This window comes from Salvelinus fontinalis, chromosome 9 (assembly GCF_029448725.1).
Source record: "Salvelinus fontinalis isolate EN_2023a chromosome 9, ASM2944872v1, whole genome shotgun sequence".
NCBI classification, from domain to species: domain Eukaryota; kingdom Metazoa; phylum Chordata; class Actinopteri; order Salmoniformes; family Salmonidae; genus Salvelinus; species Salvelinus fontinalis.
The window spans coordinates 28,543,787-28,563,212 of record NC_074673.1 but is presented as its reverse complement, the minus strand read 5'-3'; the positions used below and the strand labels follow the sequence as shown (position 1 = coordinate 28,563,212).

The window sequence follows — 19,426 nt, the reverse complement described above, 5'->3', positions numbered from 1 at the left end:
GAGAAACAAGATTCTCAGGACTCTTTGTCCTGAATGCCAAGCGTCACGTATGGCGGAAACCAGGCACCACTCATCACCTGGCCAATACCATCCCTACAGTGAAGCATGGTGGCGGCAGCATCATGCTGTGGGGATGTTTTTCAGTGGCAGGGACTGGGAGACTAGTCCGGATCAAGAGAAAGATGAATGGAGCAAAGTACAGAGAAATCCTTGATGAAAACCTGCTTCAGATCACTCAGGAAGGTTCACCTTACAACATGTTAATTACCCTAAGCACACAGCCAAGACAACGCAGGAGTGGCTTCGGAACAAGTCTGAATGTCCTCGAGTGGCCCAGCCAGAGCCTGATCGAACATCTCTGGAAAGACCTGAAAATAGCTGTGCAGCGACGCTCCCCATCCAACCTGACAGAGCTTGAGAGGATCTGCAGAGAAGAATGGGGGAAGACCGCTGTGCCACTCAGGAGCCCCTATTATGGGGTATTGTCAAAGCTCTCTGTGAAATTATGCTGTGAATGGGATTCAGCTGCAAATGTCATGCATAAGGATCAGACGTAATGGCCCAATTTGGAGATACAGTGTAAAGGCCAGGCCTAATTATGATGTAAAAATATCTAGCTAGGCTAATAAGAAATGTCAATTTATTTTTTCTTCTCTGGATAGTGGAGTGAATTAATTATTTGTCTCAACCACATTTGGCACACTGCATTATGTCTTGAGAAAGTCCAGCTGTGGCAAGGGGATTTTCCGACCTGTTCCCCCAGGTTGTCCCACGTAACTTCTGCGTGGAAAGGTTACTATAGCTACAGACGATGTCAGCTTTCTTGAAAGTTCCTCCCCGCAGGCAGTTCAGTGAAATTCCTCCACTGTTACATTGTAAACAGAGGAAATACAGCTTTATCAAATTGTGACAAAGATACACTTTTGAAGTCGTCTACGACTATCTTTACTGCCTTCACATGGTAACGTATTACTTTACTTTATTTTACTTTTTTAGGCTACTTTAGCTAGTTGGACTGTACAACTGTCTACAGTGGCGGGTGAGTTAACGTTAACTTGAGAAAGATTTGACGGATCATCACCCTGGCTTGATATTAACTTTATGTCGGCAACTCTTTCAATGCGGCGGTGCCAATAGTTTTACCTTACACATATAAAGATGTTTTTCTTAGGGAGGAGGAACATTTTCTATTTTAGTAACAAAAGTCACTTACGTCGCCTGTAAGTATGACGTGATCAGGAAGTGTCGGTTACATTTTGTTTCAGATGTAGTTGTCATGCAATCTATGCGTAGTGGGTGTGGAGTCAGGCGCAGGAAGCAGAGGGTAAAGAACAATGTTTTATACCGGCGCAGGGAAAATGGTCACGCCAAAACACCAGGCGCAGATAACAAGACCGGCCCAAAACCAGGACCCAACCAGTCCGGAGGAAAAAACAAAGGAAATCGCACAACCACAAACACGAACAGAGGAAAAATAAGCCCGCACAAAGAGCAGGCGGGCATACCGACTTAAATAGCCCAACTAAAACCTAAACAAGAAACAGGTGTAACCAATAAGACAAATCCAACAGAAAACGGAAAAAGGGATTTGTGGCAGCTAGTAGACCGGTGACGACGACCACCGAGCGCCACCCGAACAGGAAGAGGAGCCACCTTCGTTGTGAGTCGTGACAGTTGTGAACTGAATGTTTCACATGCCTTGGCTTGATGATCTGTTAAAATAAGTAGTGTAAGTCATTAAAGATGAAGGTATCTGTCTCATAGTGTTAGGCATTGTGTTGATTGATCTTCTACATGAATGGTCAATGGGTCATTGACCCATTTGAGATTGAGGGGAAAAAACAATTGAATCAATTTTAGAATAATGCTGTAACGTAACAATGTAGAAAAAGTGAAGGGGTCTGAATACTTTCCGAATGCACACTCTCTCTTTCTCACACACACACACACACACACACACACACACACACACACACACACACACACACACACACACACACACACACACACACACACACACACACACACACACACACACACACACACACACACACACGTCTAGAGTACATGCAGTATAAGCAAATCTAATGGAAGTCAATGGAGACTGGATAGTGAGTCATTTTACATTGTTTTTCTCTCTTTCTCAGATCTTAAACATTTTCAAATCTTAATAGTTGTCTGGTCAAATATATAAAAAACAATGTAAAAAAAATGATACTCACACACACCCTTGGTGTATGAATTGGCGTGGTAGGAGGCAGAATAATGATCTGTTATCACATTTAGTATACAGTTGGAGTCGGAAGTTTACATACACTTAGGTTAGAGTCATTAAAACTAGTTTTTCAACCACTCCATAAATTTCTTGTAAAAAATCTATAGTTTTGGCAAGTCAGTTAGAACATCTACTTCGTGCATGACACAAGTCATTTTTCCAACAATTGTTTACAGACAGATTATTTCACTTATAATTCACTGTATCACAATTCCAGTGGGTCAGAAGTTTACATACACTAAGTTGACTGTGCCTTTAAACAGTTTGGAAAATTCCAGAAGATGATGTTGTGGCTTTAGAAGCTTCTGATAGGCTAATTGACATCGTTTGAGTCAATTGGAGGTGTACATGTGGATGTATTTCAAGGCCTACCTTCAAACTCAGTGCCTCTTTGCTTGACATCATTGGAAAATCAAAAGAAATCAACCAACAAAAAATGTTGTAGTCCTCCACAAGTCTGGTTCATCCTTGGGAGCAATTTACAAACACATGAAGGTACCACGTTCATCTGTACAAACAATAGTACGCAAGTATAAACACCATGGGACCACGCAGCCGTCATACCCCCCAGGAAGGAGATGCGTTCTGTCTCCTAGAGATGAACGTACTTTGGTGCGAAAAGTGCAAATCAATCCCAGAACAACAGCAAAGGACCTTGTGAAGATGCTGGAGGAAACAGGTACAAAAGTATCTATATCCACAGTAAAACGAGTCCTATATCGACATAACCTGAAAGGCCGCTCAGCAAGGAAGAAGCCACTGCTCCAAAACCAACATAAACAAAAGCCAGACTACAGTTTGCAACTGCACATGGGGACAAAGATCGTACATTTTGGAGAAATGTCCTCCTGTCTGATGAAACAAAAATAGAACTGTTTGGCCATAATGACCATCATTATGTTTGGAGGAAAAAGGGGGACGCTTGCAAGCCGAAGAACACCATCCCAACCGTGAAGCACGGGGGTGGCAGCATCATGTTGTGGGGGTGCTTTGCTGCAGGAGGGACTGGTGCAATTCATAAAATCGATGGCATCATAAGGGAGGAAAATTATGTGGATATATTGAAGCAACATCTCAAGACATTAGTCAGGAAGTTAAAGCTTGGTCGCAAATGGGTCTTCCAAATGGACAATGACCCCAAGCATACTTCCAAAGTTTCCAAAGACTCCAGCTCCAGTTACACCAGCTCTGTCAGGAGGAATGGGCCAAAATTCACCCAACTTATTGTGGGAAGCTTGTGGAAGGCTACCCGAAACGTTTGACCCAAGTTAAACAATTTAATGGCAATGCTTCCAAATACTAATTGAGTGCATGTAAACTTCTGACCCACTGGGAATGTGATGAAAGAAATAAAAGCTGAAATAAATCATTACTCTGACATGTCACATTCTTAAAATAAAGTGGTGATCCTAACTGACCTAAGATAGAGATTTTTTACTGGGATTAAATGTCAGGAATTGTGAAACACTGAGTTTAAATATATTTGGCTAAGGTGTATGTTAACTTCCGACTTCAACTGTACATTTATCCTGTTTCCACAATCCAGTAACCCTACGTGACTTTTTGTCTCTGGTACAGGCTGGCTCTGTATCTGTTCTGTTGTACTTGAAAGATAAGTCAGCTAACTGTATGCAAAGTAGTACAGCAGGTTATTTTCCGAAGTTGACAGTTGAAACAAGCCAATACCTTACATGGAAATGTAGCCTATGTTTCAAATGCAATTGTTATGGAAACTGCACTAGGCCTAGGCTACTCTGTTCTACTTTTCTCATTAGCTGACATTGTAGGTCATAGACTCATAGTTAAGACGTACAGGTTTCTGTTTGCATTCAACAGTGGGTGTACCATGTGTCATTCATTGCATTATAAATAGCCTATGTCTGAGTTGGCGATGTGTCATCATGCTGTGTGTATTGTTATAAGCCTATTACATAAGTTATCATCACAGTGTTCAACTTTAAAGTGTCAATATTGTCTTTGAGACTGGTCCGATCCCTGGCTCGAGATACATCCATGATAATGAGATTATCGGTCAAGCTCTTAAACTGACTAGGCCAATTCATGAGCGCCTATAGGCCTGTGTTTTTCAGACCTTGTCTCGGGGACCCACAGACGTTTCACAATTTAGTTGTAGCCCTGAACTAGCTTACCTGATACACCTAGTCAAGGGCTTGATGATTAGTTGACAAGTTGAAACAGGTGTGCTAGCGGTGCAATAGTTCAAATTCAAGGAACGGTTGAGCGTCCCCGAGGAGACGTTTGAAAACCCCTGGCCTAGGTGAGAGGGTAGTTGTGTTGTGTTACTGGTCCTTTGTAAAATAAAACTGTGCAACTTTAGCGCTTTAGAGTGAAATGCACAATCAAGTGTTTCATATTGGATCATCAATAGTGTTGAGGATGTCTTCCTGGTTCAGCTTCCAGGGTTTGGCCAACAGGGTGTTTGTTGGCTATTTTTTGCCAACAAAATAACCATTCAAAAATTCTAATGTGGGGCATCAGAGATTGGTTGGAGCATGAGGAAGAATAGGTAGTGTGTGTGTCTCTGTCTCTCTGACTGCATGCATGTGTGGTGGTGCTCTGTCCGTTCTCTGCCTGCCCTGCAGTGACTCAGCCTGCAGCCTACGGGCTAGGGGGACAGCTCCTTGAAGGCAGTCTTCCAAACCAGTGCACACAGGAGCCCATGTAGGCCTAACCACTAACCACTGTGTGTGGCTTTACCAGTCAATATTTCCAAGAATCCCTTCCAGACAGGCAAAATAAGTCCTCCAACTCTGGTTCAACTTGTTGCCCATCATTAATCCCATCACTCATACTTGCTGTAGTCTTGATGTGTACCGTACCAAGCAAACAGCACTACTGTAGTCTTTTGTGGATGCACAACACACAGTGGACCTTGTTGGATTGAGTATTCAACAATGTCCTATGTTAATGCATTGCATGATACTGTTCTGTAAGAATTTAGTAGAATTTAAGGCTTTTGCCTCTGTGGACTGGATGCTTAATTCAGAATAAGTATCTTTCCTGTTAGCCTCTTTACCTTGAGAAACCAGTAATAATTGGCCAAGCCTAGTGCCAACCTAATTGTTTTGTTTGAACTACTGTGATAGAGAGAACATGATACTTCCCACTGAAAGGGAAGGGAACTGTAACGGCTTTCTTCCTGGGATGAAGGAGAGGACCAAAATGCAGCGCGGTTATTGTTCAACATGTTTAATAAGACGATAAAACAATGAACATTAACAAATAACAAAATAACAAACGTGAAAGCCGAGACAGTCCTATCTGGTGCAGAACACAAACACAGAGACAGGAAACAACCACCCACAATCCCCAACACAAAAAAAGCCACCTATATATCATTCTCAATCAGGGACAATGATTGACAGCTGTCTGAGAACCATATTAGGCTGGACACAGAAACAGACTAACTAGACACACAACATAGAATTCCCACCCAGCTCACGTCCTGACCAACACTAAACAAGCAAAACATAAGAACTCTGGTCAGGACGTTACAGGAACTAAATTCATCAAAAAACTTAGCTTATAACAGTATACCTTTCTTTTGTGGGATACACATAAGGCAATTCTAGGTCTTGTGGCATATTTTGGTTAAACTATCCCCAATTCAATGGAATTGCAACCCTCTGCCTGCACAGTGCATTCTTCCATCACATGTGCGGTGCACTCTTCCATCACATGTACAGCTGATTCTCAAGATCTTGCACACTAATGAGCTGCTCTTGAGCCCACACTACTACACTGTCTGAGCAAAGGACTACATGCTTTCTGGTAAGTTTTGATTACAATACTGGGTGGGGTGAATATACACTGCTCAAAAAAATAAAGGGAACACTTAAATAACACAATGTAACTCCAAGTCAATCACACTTCTGTGAAATCAAACTGTCCACTTAGGAAGCAACACTGATTGACAATAAATTTCACATGCTGTTGTGCAAATGGAATAGACAAAAGGTGGAAATTATAGGCAATTATCAAGACACCCCCCAAAACAGGAGTGATTCTGCAGGTGGTGACCATAGACCACTTCTCAGTTCCTATGCTTCCTGGCTGATGTTTTGGTCACTTTTGAATGCTGGCGGTGCTCTCACTCTAGTGGTAGCATGAGACGGAGTCTACAACCCACACAAGTGGCTCAGGTAGTGCAGTTCATCCAGGATGGCACATCAATGCGAACTGTGGCAAAAAGGTTTGCTGTGTCTGTCAGCGTAGTGTCCAGAGCATGCAGGCGCTACCAGGAGACAGGCCAGTACATCAGGAGACGTGGAGGAGGCCGTAGGAGGGCAACAACCCAGCAGCAGGACCGCTACCTCCGCCTTTGTGCAAGGAGGTGCACTGCCAGCGCCCTGCAAAATGACCTCCAGCAGGCCACAAATGTGCATGTGTCTGCTCAAACGGTCAGAAACAGACTCCATGAGGGTGGTATATGAGGGCCCGACGTCCACAGTTGGGGGTTGTGCTTACAGCCCAACACCGTGCAGGACTTTTGGCATTTGCCAGAGAACACCAAGATTGGCAAATTCGCCACTGGCGCCCTGTGCTCTTCACAGATGAAAGCAGGTTCACACTGAGCACATGAGCACATGTGACAGACGTGACAGAGTCTGGAGACGCCGTGGAGAACGTTCTGCTGCCTGCAACATCCTCAAGCATGACCGGTTTGGCGATGGGTCAGTCATGGTGTGGGGTGGCATTTCTTTGTGGGGCCGCACAGCCCTCCATGTGCTCGCCAGAGGTAGCCTGACTGCCATTAGGTACCGAGATGAGATCCTCAGACCCCTTGTGAGACCATATGCTGACACATGCACATTTGTGACCTGCTGGAGGTCATTTTGCAGGGCTCTGGCAGTGCTCCTCCTTGCACAAAGGCGGAGGTACCGGTCCTGCTGCTGGGTTGTTGTCCTCCTACGGCCTCCTCCACGTCTCCTGATGTACTGGCCTGTCTCCTGGTAGCGCCTCCATGCTCTGGACACTACGCTGACAGACACAGCAAACCTTTTTGCCACAGTTCGCATTGATGTGCCATCCTGGATGAACTGCACTACCTGAGCCACTTGTGTGGGTTGTAGACTCCGTCTCATGCTACCACTAGAGTGAGAGCACCGCCAGCATTCAAGTGACCAAAACATCAGCCAGGAAGCATAGGAACTGAGAAGTGGTCTGTGGTCACCACCTGCAGAATCACTCCTGTTTTGGGGGGTGTCTTGATAATTGCCTATAATTTCCACCTTTTGTCTATTCCATTTGCACAACAGCATGTGAAATTTATTGTCAATCAGTGTTGCTTCCTAAGTGGACAGTTTGTTTTCACAGAAGTGTGATTGACTTGGAGTTACATTGTGTTGTTTAAGTGTTCCCTTTATTTTTTTGAGCAGTGTATTTTATATGACATACAGTATATGATTCTTTTGTTAACTAGTAAATAAACTCAGCAAAAAAGATACGTCCCTTTTTCAGGACCCTGTCTTTCAAAGATAATTCGTAAAAATCTAAATAACGTCACAGATATTCATTGTAAAGGGTTTAAACACTGTTTCCAATGCTTGTTCAATGAACCATAAACAATTAATGAACATGCACCTGTGGAACGGTCGTTAAGACACTAACAGCTTACAGATGGTAGGCAATTAAGGTCACCGTTATGAAAACTTAGGACACTAAAGAGGCCTTTCTACTGACTCTGAAAAACACCAAAAGAAAGATACCCATGGGGCCTGCTCATCTGCGTGAACATGCTTGAGGCATGCTGCAAGGAGGCATGAGGACTGCAGATGTGGCCAGGGCAATAAATTGCAATGTCCGTACTGTGAGAGGCCTAAGACCGCACTACAGGGAAACAGGACGTACAGCTGATCGTCCTCGCAGTGGCAGATCACGTGTAACAACACCTGCACAGGATCGGTAGATCTGAACATCACACCTGTGGGACAGGTACAGGATGGCAACAACAACTGCCCGAGTTACACCAGGAACTCACAATCCCTCCATCAGTGCTCAGACTGTCTGCAATAGGCTGAGGGAGGCTGGACTGAGGGCTTGTAGGCCTGTTGTAAGGCAGGTCCTCACCAGACATCACCGGCAACAACGTTGCCTATGGGCACAAACCCACCGTCGCTGGACCAGACAGGACTGGCAAAAAGTGCTCTTTTCTGACGAGTCGTGGTTTGTCTCACCAGGGGTGATGGTCGGATTTGCGTTTATCGTCAAAGGAATGAGTTACACCAAGGCCTGTACTCTGGAGCGGGATCGATTTGGAGGTGGAGGGTCCGTCATGGTCTGTGCGGTGTGTCACAGTATCATCGGACTGAACTTGTTGTCATTGCAAGCAATCTCAACGCTGTGCATTACAGGGAAGACATCCTCCTCCCTCATGTGGTACCCTCCCTTACTGCAGGCTCATCCTGACATGACCCTCCAGCATGATTTCCTGCAAAACAGGAATGTCAGTGTTCTGCCATGGCCAGCGAAGAGCCCGGATCTCAATCCCATTGAGCACGTCTGGGACCTGTTGGATCGGAGGGTGAGGGCTAGGGCCATTCCCGCCAGAAGTGTCCCGGGAACTTGCAGGTGCCTTGGTGGAAGAGTGGGGTAACACCTCACAGCAAGAACTGGCAAATCTGGTGCAGTCCACGAGGAGGAGGTGCACTGCAGTACTTAATGCAGCTGGTGGCCACACCAGATACTGACTGTTATTTTTGATTCCCCCCTCCCCCCCCAGTGCATAAAGTTCCCTCAGCGCTCACAACAAGTAACCTCTGACAAAAGTCCCTCTACTTCTATTCGAGGTGAAAATCATGAATCAGATAGCAACAGCTCATGGCCCTCCTGGAATCAGAAGTTTATTTTACTCAATTGAGGAATGTATTCATAGAAATGCTGATGAATGTCTTGCTCGAGCTGTGTATGCAACTGGTTTACCTCTGATGCTCACAGGCAATGTGTATTGGAAGAGATTTCTGAATGTTCTTCGCCCAGCATACATACTTTAATACATATATACTTTAAACTCTCAGTTAGAAACACGTTTGTAATCACTAGCTTGGATGGTACTCAAATCAATAAGGTCTCTGCATATAAATACTTAGGGGTATGGTTAGATGATAGGCTTTCTTTTAAAAAACATGTTACTGAATTGGGAAAAAAGCTCAAATTCAAGATAGGATTCCTTTACAGAAACAGGGCTTGTCTGTCCTCTGTAAATAGGAAAAAAATTGTGCAGGCTACTTTTATGTCCGTTTTAGATTATGGTGATATTATCTATATGCATGCATCGGCAAACACATTAAAACCACTGAATGCTATTTACCATTGTGCACTCAGGTTTATCACGGGTGATAGTTACAGAACTCATCACTGTATCCTATATCAACATGTGGGTTGGGTCTCTCTATCTGTGAGGCGAGAGCAACATGCTCTCTTGTTTATTTATAAAGCACTTCTTTTAAAATTACCTCCATATATATCATCATTAATTTCCACAAGATGTACTAATTTTAAAACCAGATCACAGATGTGGATTACATTAGAGACTCCTGCGGTCTCCACAGAGTTGGGTAGGACTGCCTTCAGTTCCTTTGCACCTTATTTATGGAACAAACTGCAGATCCAACTTAAGTTAGACACTCTGGTGTCCCTTGCCCATTTTAAAATGTTTATGGAGGATCAATATGATGTTGTCTGTGATTGTTTCTGTTGAATTGTGTATGTTTTGAAATGTTCTTGTCTGTATGTCTAAAACTGTACATGTCAACATGTTTACACAGGGCACAGCCGTAAAAGAGATCCAGGTCTCAGTCTGTTTTCCCTGTTAAAATAAAGATTTGATGACACCCCTCCAACCAGACATGCTTTATCTACTCGTGCTGGATGCGGAGTTCAGCAGAGTTCAAGTGAAGGTCAAGCAAATCATAGAGAAAGCAGACTGTATTGCAATCATCTCTGATGGGTGGTCGAATGTTCGTGGCCAAGGAATAATTAACGACATCATCTCCACCCCTCAACCAGTATTCTACAAGAGCACAGACACAAGGGACAACAGACACACCGGTCTCTACATTGCAGATGAGCTGAAGGCAGTCATCAATGACCTTGGACCACAGAAGGTATTTGCACTGGTGACAGACAATGCTGCGAACATGAAGGCTGCTTGGTCTAAAGTGGAGGAGTCCTACCCTCACATCACACCCATTGGCTGTGCTGCTCATGCATTGAATCTGCTCCTTAAGGACATCATGGCACTGAAAACAATGGATACACTCTACAAGAGAGCCAAGGAAATGGTTAGGTATGTGAAGGGTCATCAAGTTACAGCAGCAATCTACCTCACCAAGCAAAGTGAGAAGAATAAGAGCACCACATTGAAGCTGCCCAGCAACACCCATTGGGGTGGTGTTGTCATCATGTTTGACATTCTCCTGGAGGGGAGGAGTCTCTCCAAGAAATGGCCATATCACAGTCTGCCGATATGGACTGCCCCATCAAGAGGATCCTCCTGGATGATGTATTTTGGGAGAGAGTGGCAAATCTGGTGAAACTCCTGAAACCTATGGCAGTAGCCATTACACGGATTGAGGGAGACAATGCCATCCTGTCTGATGTTCAGACTCTGCTTGCAGATGTAAGAGAAGAAATCCTTACTGCCCTGCCCACTTCACTGTTGCTCCAAGCAGAGGAAACTGCAGTTCTGAAATACATAAAAAAGTATGAAGACTTCTGCCTGAAGCCCATACACGCCGCAGCGTACATGGTAGACCCCAAGTATATAGGCAAGAGGATCCTGTCTGGTGCAGAAATCAACCAGGCCTATGGTGAAATCACTACTGTGTCTCGCCACCTTGGCCTGGATGAGGGCAAGGTTCTTGGCAGTCTGGCGAAGTACACTTCCAAGCAAGGGCTTTGGGATGGAGATGCAATATGGCAGTCGTGCCAACATATCTCGTCAGCCACCTGGTGGAAGGGACTTTGTGGATCTGAGGCACTTTCCCCTGTTGCCTCCATCCTCCAAATCCCACCAACATCAGCCGCCTCAGAGCGCAACTGGTCCTCGTTTGGGAACACACACACCAAGGCACGCAACAGGCTGACCAATTCAAGGGTTGAAAAATTGGTGGCCATCCGGGCAAATTTGAGGCTTTTTGAGCCTGACAACGAGCCATACTCAACAAGGTTGGAAAGTGACAGTGAAGAATAGGCCTCAGAGTCTGATGTTCAAGAGGTGGACATTGAGGAGGTCCAGGGAGAAGACATGGAAGCCTGAGAGGAAGACAACCAAAGCTTTATTTTCTAGACTTTTTACAGATGTATGTTGAAAACGTTTTTGGGAGATGCGATTGATCGTTGGGGATCATTCAATATTCCCTTTCTTTTGTTATTCAGTGAAATCATCCCATGTGAAGAGTCAACTCATTTAATTAAAGTTGAATTCGCCACTAAATGTTGTTTAAAATTTCTATTGGAAGGATTTAATCATTTGCAATTATGTCTACTTATGATAAGGTAAACGGTTTATGTTTCTGTCTCCATATGATATGGTAAATATATCCAATGCAAAAAACATCTACATTTAAATGGTATTAATATTAATTTGCATATATTTCCGTTAATTCCATATATTCCCACGGAAAGTTTCCACCTCTGAATATTCCCCAAAATGTGCAACCCTAATTGCAATTATTACGATTTTATATTTATTGTGATTCGATACTGTGATTTTATTCCGATTCGATGTTCCAAACATATTGCTCAACATATGTCTGCAGCAGAGGGACAGAGAGCCATGAGAAAATGTGTTTTGATCAGTCATGGATATAAAAGTGTTGAATGCAAATTGGCTCCCTTTTTAAAAAGAAGATGAAGAACAAGCTATGAAGGAAAAATACTGGAGTTTTGGTGCCGGTACAGCCAAATCGAGAAAAAATTATATTGTGATTTTGTCAAAATGATACGATACGATATATCGTCAAAAATAATATCCCGATATGTAACTATCGATTTTTTTTGCCCTCATCACTAATTATTAGACTACATGTCATTATATTCTAATAAGATCTAGGTTATGTTATCTAGAGAAAATGAACAACATAAAAATGCTATGTATAGAAAGACAATAGTCTGACATGCTCCTTCATTCAGAGAGGGTTATTTAAAGGGATCTATTTTACCTTTGCTACCTTCCTGTCTATCTCTCTCAGACTAGGCTTCATCTACTAATTAAAGAGGCGGTTGCTAAGAGATAACAAGCAGTGACATCGCTGCTGAGAGCCTCTGATGTGTTGCAGCCTGAACCTGCATCTCTACTCTGGGTCTCTTCTCTCAACCCCCATCTAGACCTGAGTGCACCTGACTCATGTGAAGGAGTAGGGGGAGAGAGAGAGAAAGCGGAGCCACACCACATACCACACGCCATGGCAGCTTTCACCAATACCCCGAAAGTGAGTTCCGGGAGTGCTCCTCGCCACGGGTTCAGGGAGGAGAGCCCAGCGGAGTGTGACTGGAAGGACTGTGACACTGGAGGCAGCGAGAGGTCTAGAGGACACCGCACCATGCTGGATAAGACCCATGACTTCTTCCAGACCTGTGACATCGAGGACAAGGGCTTCATCACCCGCCGGGACATGCAGGTAAGATCACCTATATGGGATCACCGAGTCTGACAGAATCATCTCATGGGAAGTTATTGAAATGTTTAGGCTACACCAGACGTGCATTATGTATGTTCCAATCCCTACTGTGTAGTTACCTAGTCATGTGTCGATGTTACTTTTATGTCATTATGTCAAGAGTACCAAATATTTTAAAGCTCCAACTTTTGATACTGATTTTTACGATGCAATAAGTTATGACCGTTTTGTTTTGAACTGTGATTCATGCTGAATGTTGTTTTGCCGCTCTGAAGGTTCAAAATAATTCTGAGTTGTAGTCGGTTGGTTGGAGTTGTGATGGATTTCTCTAGATGTATTCTAGCCTACACATCTGTCCCGTATCTCACTATTGTTATCATTCAGGCTTTTGTAAGGGCATCTGAATGACTGCTGTTAACAATAGAATACACTAAACAATGAGGAAATTATAGCAATCTAACAACTGCAACAAATCCTCCATAGACATTTATGTTAGATTTGGAGACAAATATCTGGTAATTTCATTAGGCTGCACATGGAGGACAGAGACTCTGTGTGCTCCTTAGAATTAGCTAGAACACTTCTATATCCATGTTGTGTGCTCATTAGAGATGCTTCTGAGGACATAGTCTCTATCATTCTAATTCAGGAGTGTATGTAAAAAGAGTGCCAGGAACCCACAACACCTACTGGCAGCAAAGAGCCAAGCAGATCCACGCTTTGTCATATATCTCCTTCAGCTGTGTTATTGTGCAGATCCAGAAGCCTTTCACATTCATCCATGGCAGTATTATTTTGATGGAGCAGTTGTGAGCCCACGCCGTGACAAGGGTCTCTCAATAGAATGGATGGGTCTCTTTGATCATTGCTTACGGAAATAGATTGAAAATGACCTTATACCCACTCCCCATGTTCATTAGGAGTTGTGGAAGAATTACATTTTTTTAGTAATGGAAATGGATAACTCAACATATGCAGGAGTGTACAGTACATTGCTTCTCCCACTCTGTGTAAATTAGTCTAATTAACATACAAGTAGGTAATCAGTGTTAGCAACTGAAATGCAGTTCTGCTGGTCTATAGCTACAGTGCATTCGGAAAGTATTCAGACCCCTTGACTTTTTTCATATTTTGTTACGTTACAGCATTATTCTAAATTGTATTAAATAAATAAAAATCTCATCAATCTATACACACAAAACCCCATAATGACAAAGCGAAAACCGTTTTTTAGACATTTTTGCAAATGTATTAAAAAATATAAAACTGAAATACCTTATTTAAATACATTTTCAGACCCTTTGCTATGGGACTCGAAATTGAGGGAACATTTCCGATTGTGTTTTTTTGTTAGTTTATTTGCGTTGTTTGTTACTTATTTTGTACATAATGTTGCCGCTACCGTCTCTTATGACCGAAAAAAACGTCTGGACATCAGGACTGCGATTACTCACCACGGACTAGCAGAATCCTTTTTTTCCTTTAATGAGTCTGACGAGCCCCGACGCGAATGATATACTGCTTTCTTGGGACCAGGCCCAGATCCCCGTGATTTGCGTGAAGAGAAGGTGAAGAAAAAGGGGCCAAAGGCTGCCTTCTGAGAATTCGTAGGCGATCCAATAAACCCCCACTTCCTTCCATTCTGCTAGCAAATGTGCAATCTTTGGAGAAGAAAATAGATGACCTACGCGCAAGATTAAACTACCAACGGGACATTCAAAACTGTAATATCTTATGCTTCACGGAGTTGTGGCTGAATGACGACACTATCAACATACAGCTGGCTGGTTATACGCTGTACCGGCAGGATAGAACAGCGGCGTCTGGTAAAACAAGGGGCGGCGGGCTATGTATTTTTGTAAATAACAGCTGGTGCACGATATCTAATTAAGTCTCAAGCTATTTCTCATCTGAGGTAGAGTATATTATGATAAGCTGTAGACCACACTATCTACTTAGAGAGTTTTCATCTGTATTTGTCATAGCTGTTTACATACCACAACAGTCAGAGGCTGGCGATAAGACAGCATTGAATGAGCTGTATTCCACCAATAAGCAAACAAGAAAACGCTCACCCAGAGGCGGCGCTCTTAGTAGCCGGGGACTTTAATGCAGGGAAACTTAAATTTGTTTTACCAAATTTCTATCAGCATGTTAAATGTGCAACCTGGACCACCTTTAATCCACACACAGAGACGCATACAAAGCGCTCCCTCGCCCTCCATTTGGCAAATCTGACCCAAATTCTATCCTCCTGATTCCTGCTTACAAGCTAAAATTAAAGCAGGAAGCACCAGTGGCTAGATCAATAAAAAAGTGGTCAGATGAAGCAGATGCTAAACTACAGGACTGTTTTGCTAGCACAGACTGGAATATGGCATTGAGGAGTACACCACATCAGTCATTGGCTTCATCAATAAGTGCATCGATGAAGTCTTCCCCACAGTGACCGTACGTACATACCCCAACCAGAAGCCATGGATTACAGGCAACATCCGCACTGAGCTAAAAGCTAGAGCTGCCGCTTTCAAGGAGCCCTCCGACGAACCATCAAACAGGCAAAGCGTCAATACAGAACTAAGATTGAATCGTACAACACCGGCTCTGAAGCTCGTCGTATGTGGCAGGGCTTGCAAACAATTACAGACTACAAAGGGAAGCACATCCGGGAGCTGCCCATTGACATGAGCCTACCAGATGAGCTAAACTACTTCTATGCTATCTTCGAGGCAAATGGCACTGAAACATGCATGACAGCACCAGCTCTTCCGGGAGACTGTGTGATCACGCTCTCAGCAGCCGATGTGAGTAAGAACTTCAAACAGGTCAACATTCATAAGGCCGCAGGGCCAGACAGATTACCAAGACGTGTACTGCAAGCATGCGCTGACCAACTGGCAAGTGTCTTCACTGACATTTTCAACCTCTCCCTGTCTGAGTCTGTAATATCATCATGTATTAAGCAGACCACCATAGTCCCTGTGCCCAAGAGGACTAAGGTAACCTGCCTAAATGACTACCGAACCATAGCACTCATGTCTGTAGCCATGAAGTGCTTTGAAAGGCTGGTCATTGTTCACATCAACACCATTATCCCAGAAACCCTAGACCCACTCCAATTTGCATACCGCCCCAACAGATCCACAGATGATGCAATATATTGCACTCCACACTGCCCTTTCCCACCTGGACAAAAGGAACACCTATGTGAGAATGCTATTCATTGACTACAGCTCAGCGTTCAACACCATAATAACCTTAAAGCTCATCAATAAGCTAAGGACCCTGGAACTAAACACCTCCCTCTGCAACTGGATCCTGGACTTCCTGACGGACCACCCCCAGGTGGTAAGGGTAATTAACAACACATCCGCCACGCTGATCCTCAACACAGGGGCCCCTCAGGGGTGCGTGCTCAGCCCCATCCTGTACTCCCTGTTTACTCATGACTGCACGGCCAGGCACGACTCCAACACCATTAAGTTTGCCAATGACACAACAGTGGTAGGCCTGATCACCGTCAACGACGAGACAGCCTATAGGGAGGAGGTCAGAGACCTGGCCGTGTAGTGCCAGGACAACAACCTCTCAACGTGATCAAGACAAAGGAGATGATTGTGGACTACAGGAAAAAGAGGACCGAGCATGCCCCCATTCTCATCGACAGGGCTGCATTGGAGCAGGTTGAGAGCTTCAAGTTCCTTGGTGTCCACATCACCAAAAAACTAACTTGGTCCATGCACAACAAGACAGTCGTGAAGAGGGCACGACAAAACCTATTCCCCCTCAGGAGACTGAAAAGATTTGACATGGGTCCTCAGATCCTCAAAAGGTTCTAAAGCTGCGCCATCGAGAGCATCCTGACTGGTTGCATAACTGCATGGTATGGCAACTGCTCGGCCTCCGACCGCAAGGCTCTACAGTAGGTAGTGCGTACGGCCCAGTACATCACTGGGGCCAAGCTTCCTGCCATCCAGGACCTCTATACCAGGCGCTGTCAGAGGAAGGCCCTTGTCAATGACTCCAGCCACAACAGTCATAGACTGTTCTCTCTGCTACCGCATGGCAAGCGGTACCGAAGCGCCAAGTCTAGGTCCAAGAGGCTTCTACCCCCAAGCCATAAGACTTCTAAACACCTAATCAAATGGCTACTCAGACTATTTGCACTTTAATAAAAAACCTACCTACATGTAAAATCTACCTACATGTACATATTACTTCAGCTAACCCCGCACATTGACTTGGTACCGGTACCCCCCTGTATATAGTCTCGCTGTTGTTATTTTACTGCTGCTCTTTAATTACGTAGTTACTTTTATTTCTTGGTCTTATCCGTATTTTTTAAACTGCATTTTTGTTTAGGGGCTCGTAAGTAAGCATTTCATTTTAAGGTCTACACCTGTTGTATTCGGCACATGTGGTTTGATTTGACTATTCAGGATTGAGGGAAAGATGAACGGAGCAAAGTACAGAGAGATCCTTGATGAAAACCTGCTCCAGAGTGCTCAGGAACTCAGACTGACCCTAAGCACACAGCCAAGACAACGTAGGAGTAGCTTTGGGATAAGTCTCTGAATGTCCTTGAGTAGTCCAGCCAGAGCCCGGACTTGAACCCGATCAAACATCTCTGGAAAGACCTGAAAATAGCTGTGCAGCGACGCTCTCCATCCAACCTGGCAGAGCTTGAATGGGAGAATGGGAGAAACTTCCAAAACAGGTGTGCCAAGCTTGTAGCGTCATACCCAAGAAGACTCAAGGCTTTAATCGCTGCTAAAGGGGCTTCAACAAAGTACTGAGTAAAGGGTCTGAATGCTTATGTAAATGTGATATTGATGTTTTTTTTAAATACATTTGCAAAAATGTCAAAAACCTGTTTTTGCTTTGTCAATATGGGGTATTGTGTGTAGATTGACGAGGGCAAAACACTACTTAATCCATTTTAGAATAAGGCTGTAACGTAACAAAATGTGGGAAAAGTCAAGGGGTCTGAATACTTTTCGAATCCACTATATACAACCAGAGCAGGTGGTACAGGAAAGTCATTTTGATTTAGTCAGGTATTTACAATGCTTGATAAGGCAACCCTTGTATATCCACAAGGGTTAAGAATCTGGTGGCACAATAACCCTTTTTAAAATATATATTTTATTTACTTTAATAACGTATTCTAGCAAATGCCAGCATTGCCATAGATGTGCACATGTAGCATTTTGTGCTCATGCACATAATATACAGCCTGTACAATGTTTTTCACACCATGATCTAACTGTTGGCAGTGGTGTGTCTCAGGCTGGGAACTCTGTTTGCTGACATAAGGGATGTGTTCAGTCCAGATAACAGAATGTACAAGCAGTGGAAAGCAGACTAGGTCTCATAGAGTTCCTACTATGAATTTCACAAGTGGTTTCAGTTTAAACATTGACATGCACAGCTCACAGAGGTGTGGCAGCATTTGGCTTTTCAGGATCATTCTGGTCTTTACTGTTTATTTTCAGGGTTTCAGTAGGTTTTAAGTCTCTTGTTTGCTTGTCTATATTACAAACCGTTTTTACACTCTGCTTGGCCTTGGTGTGTAAATGGTGGTTTGGGCTATGTATTAACACAGATTAAGGTTTCTGTTGTTGACTTTTTTTGCTGTTTTTGTTGACTGGGCAGATATGTTAATTTCTCAAATGTTTGGGTTCAATCCGAATAAAGATGTCACAGGTTCATTAATATAAACATTTTATTAAACAAATAGAGTAGTTATTTACTATTCCTTCATCATGAACACGTTTACATCCATTAGATCAGTTATGTGAGCGCAAATAATACACTATCCCACTCCTTATGAACATGAAGTTCTTACAACGACTCGTCCTGTACTTGGATACAAATCTCTTCTGATGCTAATCATAGTGTTGAAGTGTTTTCCCAGGGGCTTATGCCTGGCTGGCAGCTGTATTGTTAATGTAAATACTCCAGAATCCTTCAGGTCCCCAGTCGTGTCAATGGCACCTGACAGTGTGTCCTGCTCCACAGAGGCTCCATGGAGAGCTGCCACTCAGTGCCGAGGAGCTGGAGAACGTCTTTGACACCCTGGACTCTGACGGCAATGGATACCTCACCCTGGAGGAATTCTCCTTGGGCTTTAGTAGGTTGACTATGTTCCCTTCTCACTTTCTACTATCCACTGAATGTTTATGTGCTGTGATTGTAGTGTCTTCCATTTCCACATAATAACATCAACAGTGCTAGTGCACCATGCAGGCGGAGTATGGTAGCTCAGCGTAGGTGCAGGTGCAGGTAGAGAGAAAGAGAAGGGAAAGAGTGGAGAGTGAGAGTAAAGGATATTATGAATTATCTCCTGGACTCTTGTTTCTCTAGGTGAGTTCCTGTTTGGCCGGAGGATCTCTGCAACAGAGGGGATGGGGGAGGCCAGCCCCATTGCCAAGGAACCCACTCAGGGCCCTCCAGGCGCCCTGTACCAGACCCAGTGGGAGGAGAGGTTGGTGGGCAGCGAGGACGA

The 19,426-nt window shown here is 43.9% G+C and overlaps 1 protein-coding gene across 2 annotated transcripts in view; it reads left to right on the top strand.

Annotated features, from left to right (window-relative positions):
- Nucleotides 1-459: 459 nt before the first annotated feature.
- The window catches only part of LOC129862373 (EF-hand calcium-binding domain-containing protein 4B-like), a 39,041-nt gene continuing 20,074 nt past the window's right edge, over nucleotides 460-19,426 (top strand). The window contains exons 1-4 of one of the 2 annotated variants that reach the window (XM_055933967.1): nucleotides 460-961; nucleotides 12,626-12,918; nucleotides 18,940-19,051; nucleotides 19,285-19,426. The exon at nucleotides 19,285-19,426 is cut by the window's right edge and continues 60 nt beyond it. In XM_055933967.1, the coding sequence (XP_055789942.1) occupies nucleotides 12,703-12,918; nucleotides 18,940-19,051; nucleotides 19,285-19,426 (470 nt within the window). In that variant the 5' untranslated portion in view covers nucleotides 460-961; nucleotides 12,626-12,702. Of the gene's footprint in view, nucleotides 962-12,114; nucleotides 12,919-18,939; nucleotides 19,052-19,284 lie in introns of those variants that run through there. The other variant, XM_055933968.1, reaches the window with a different exon arrangement.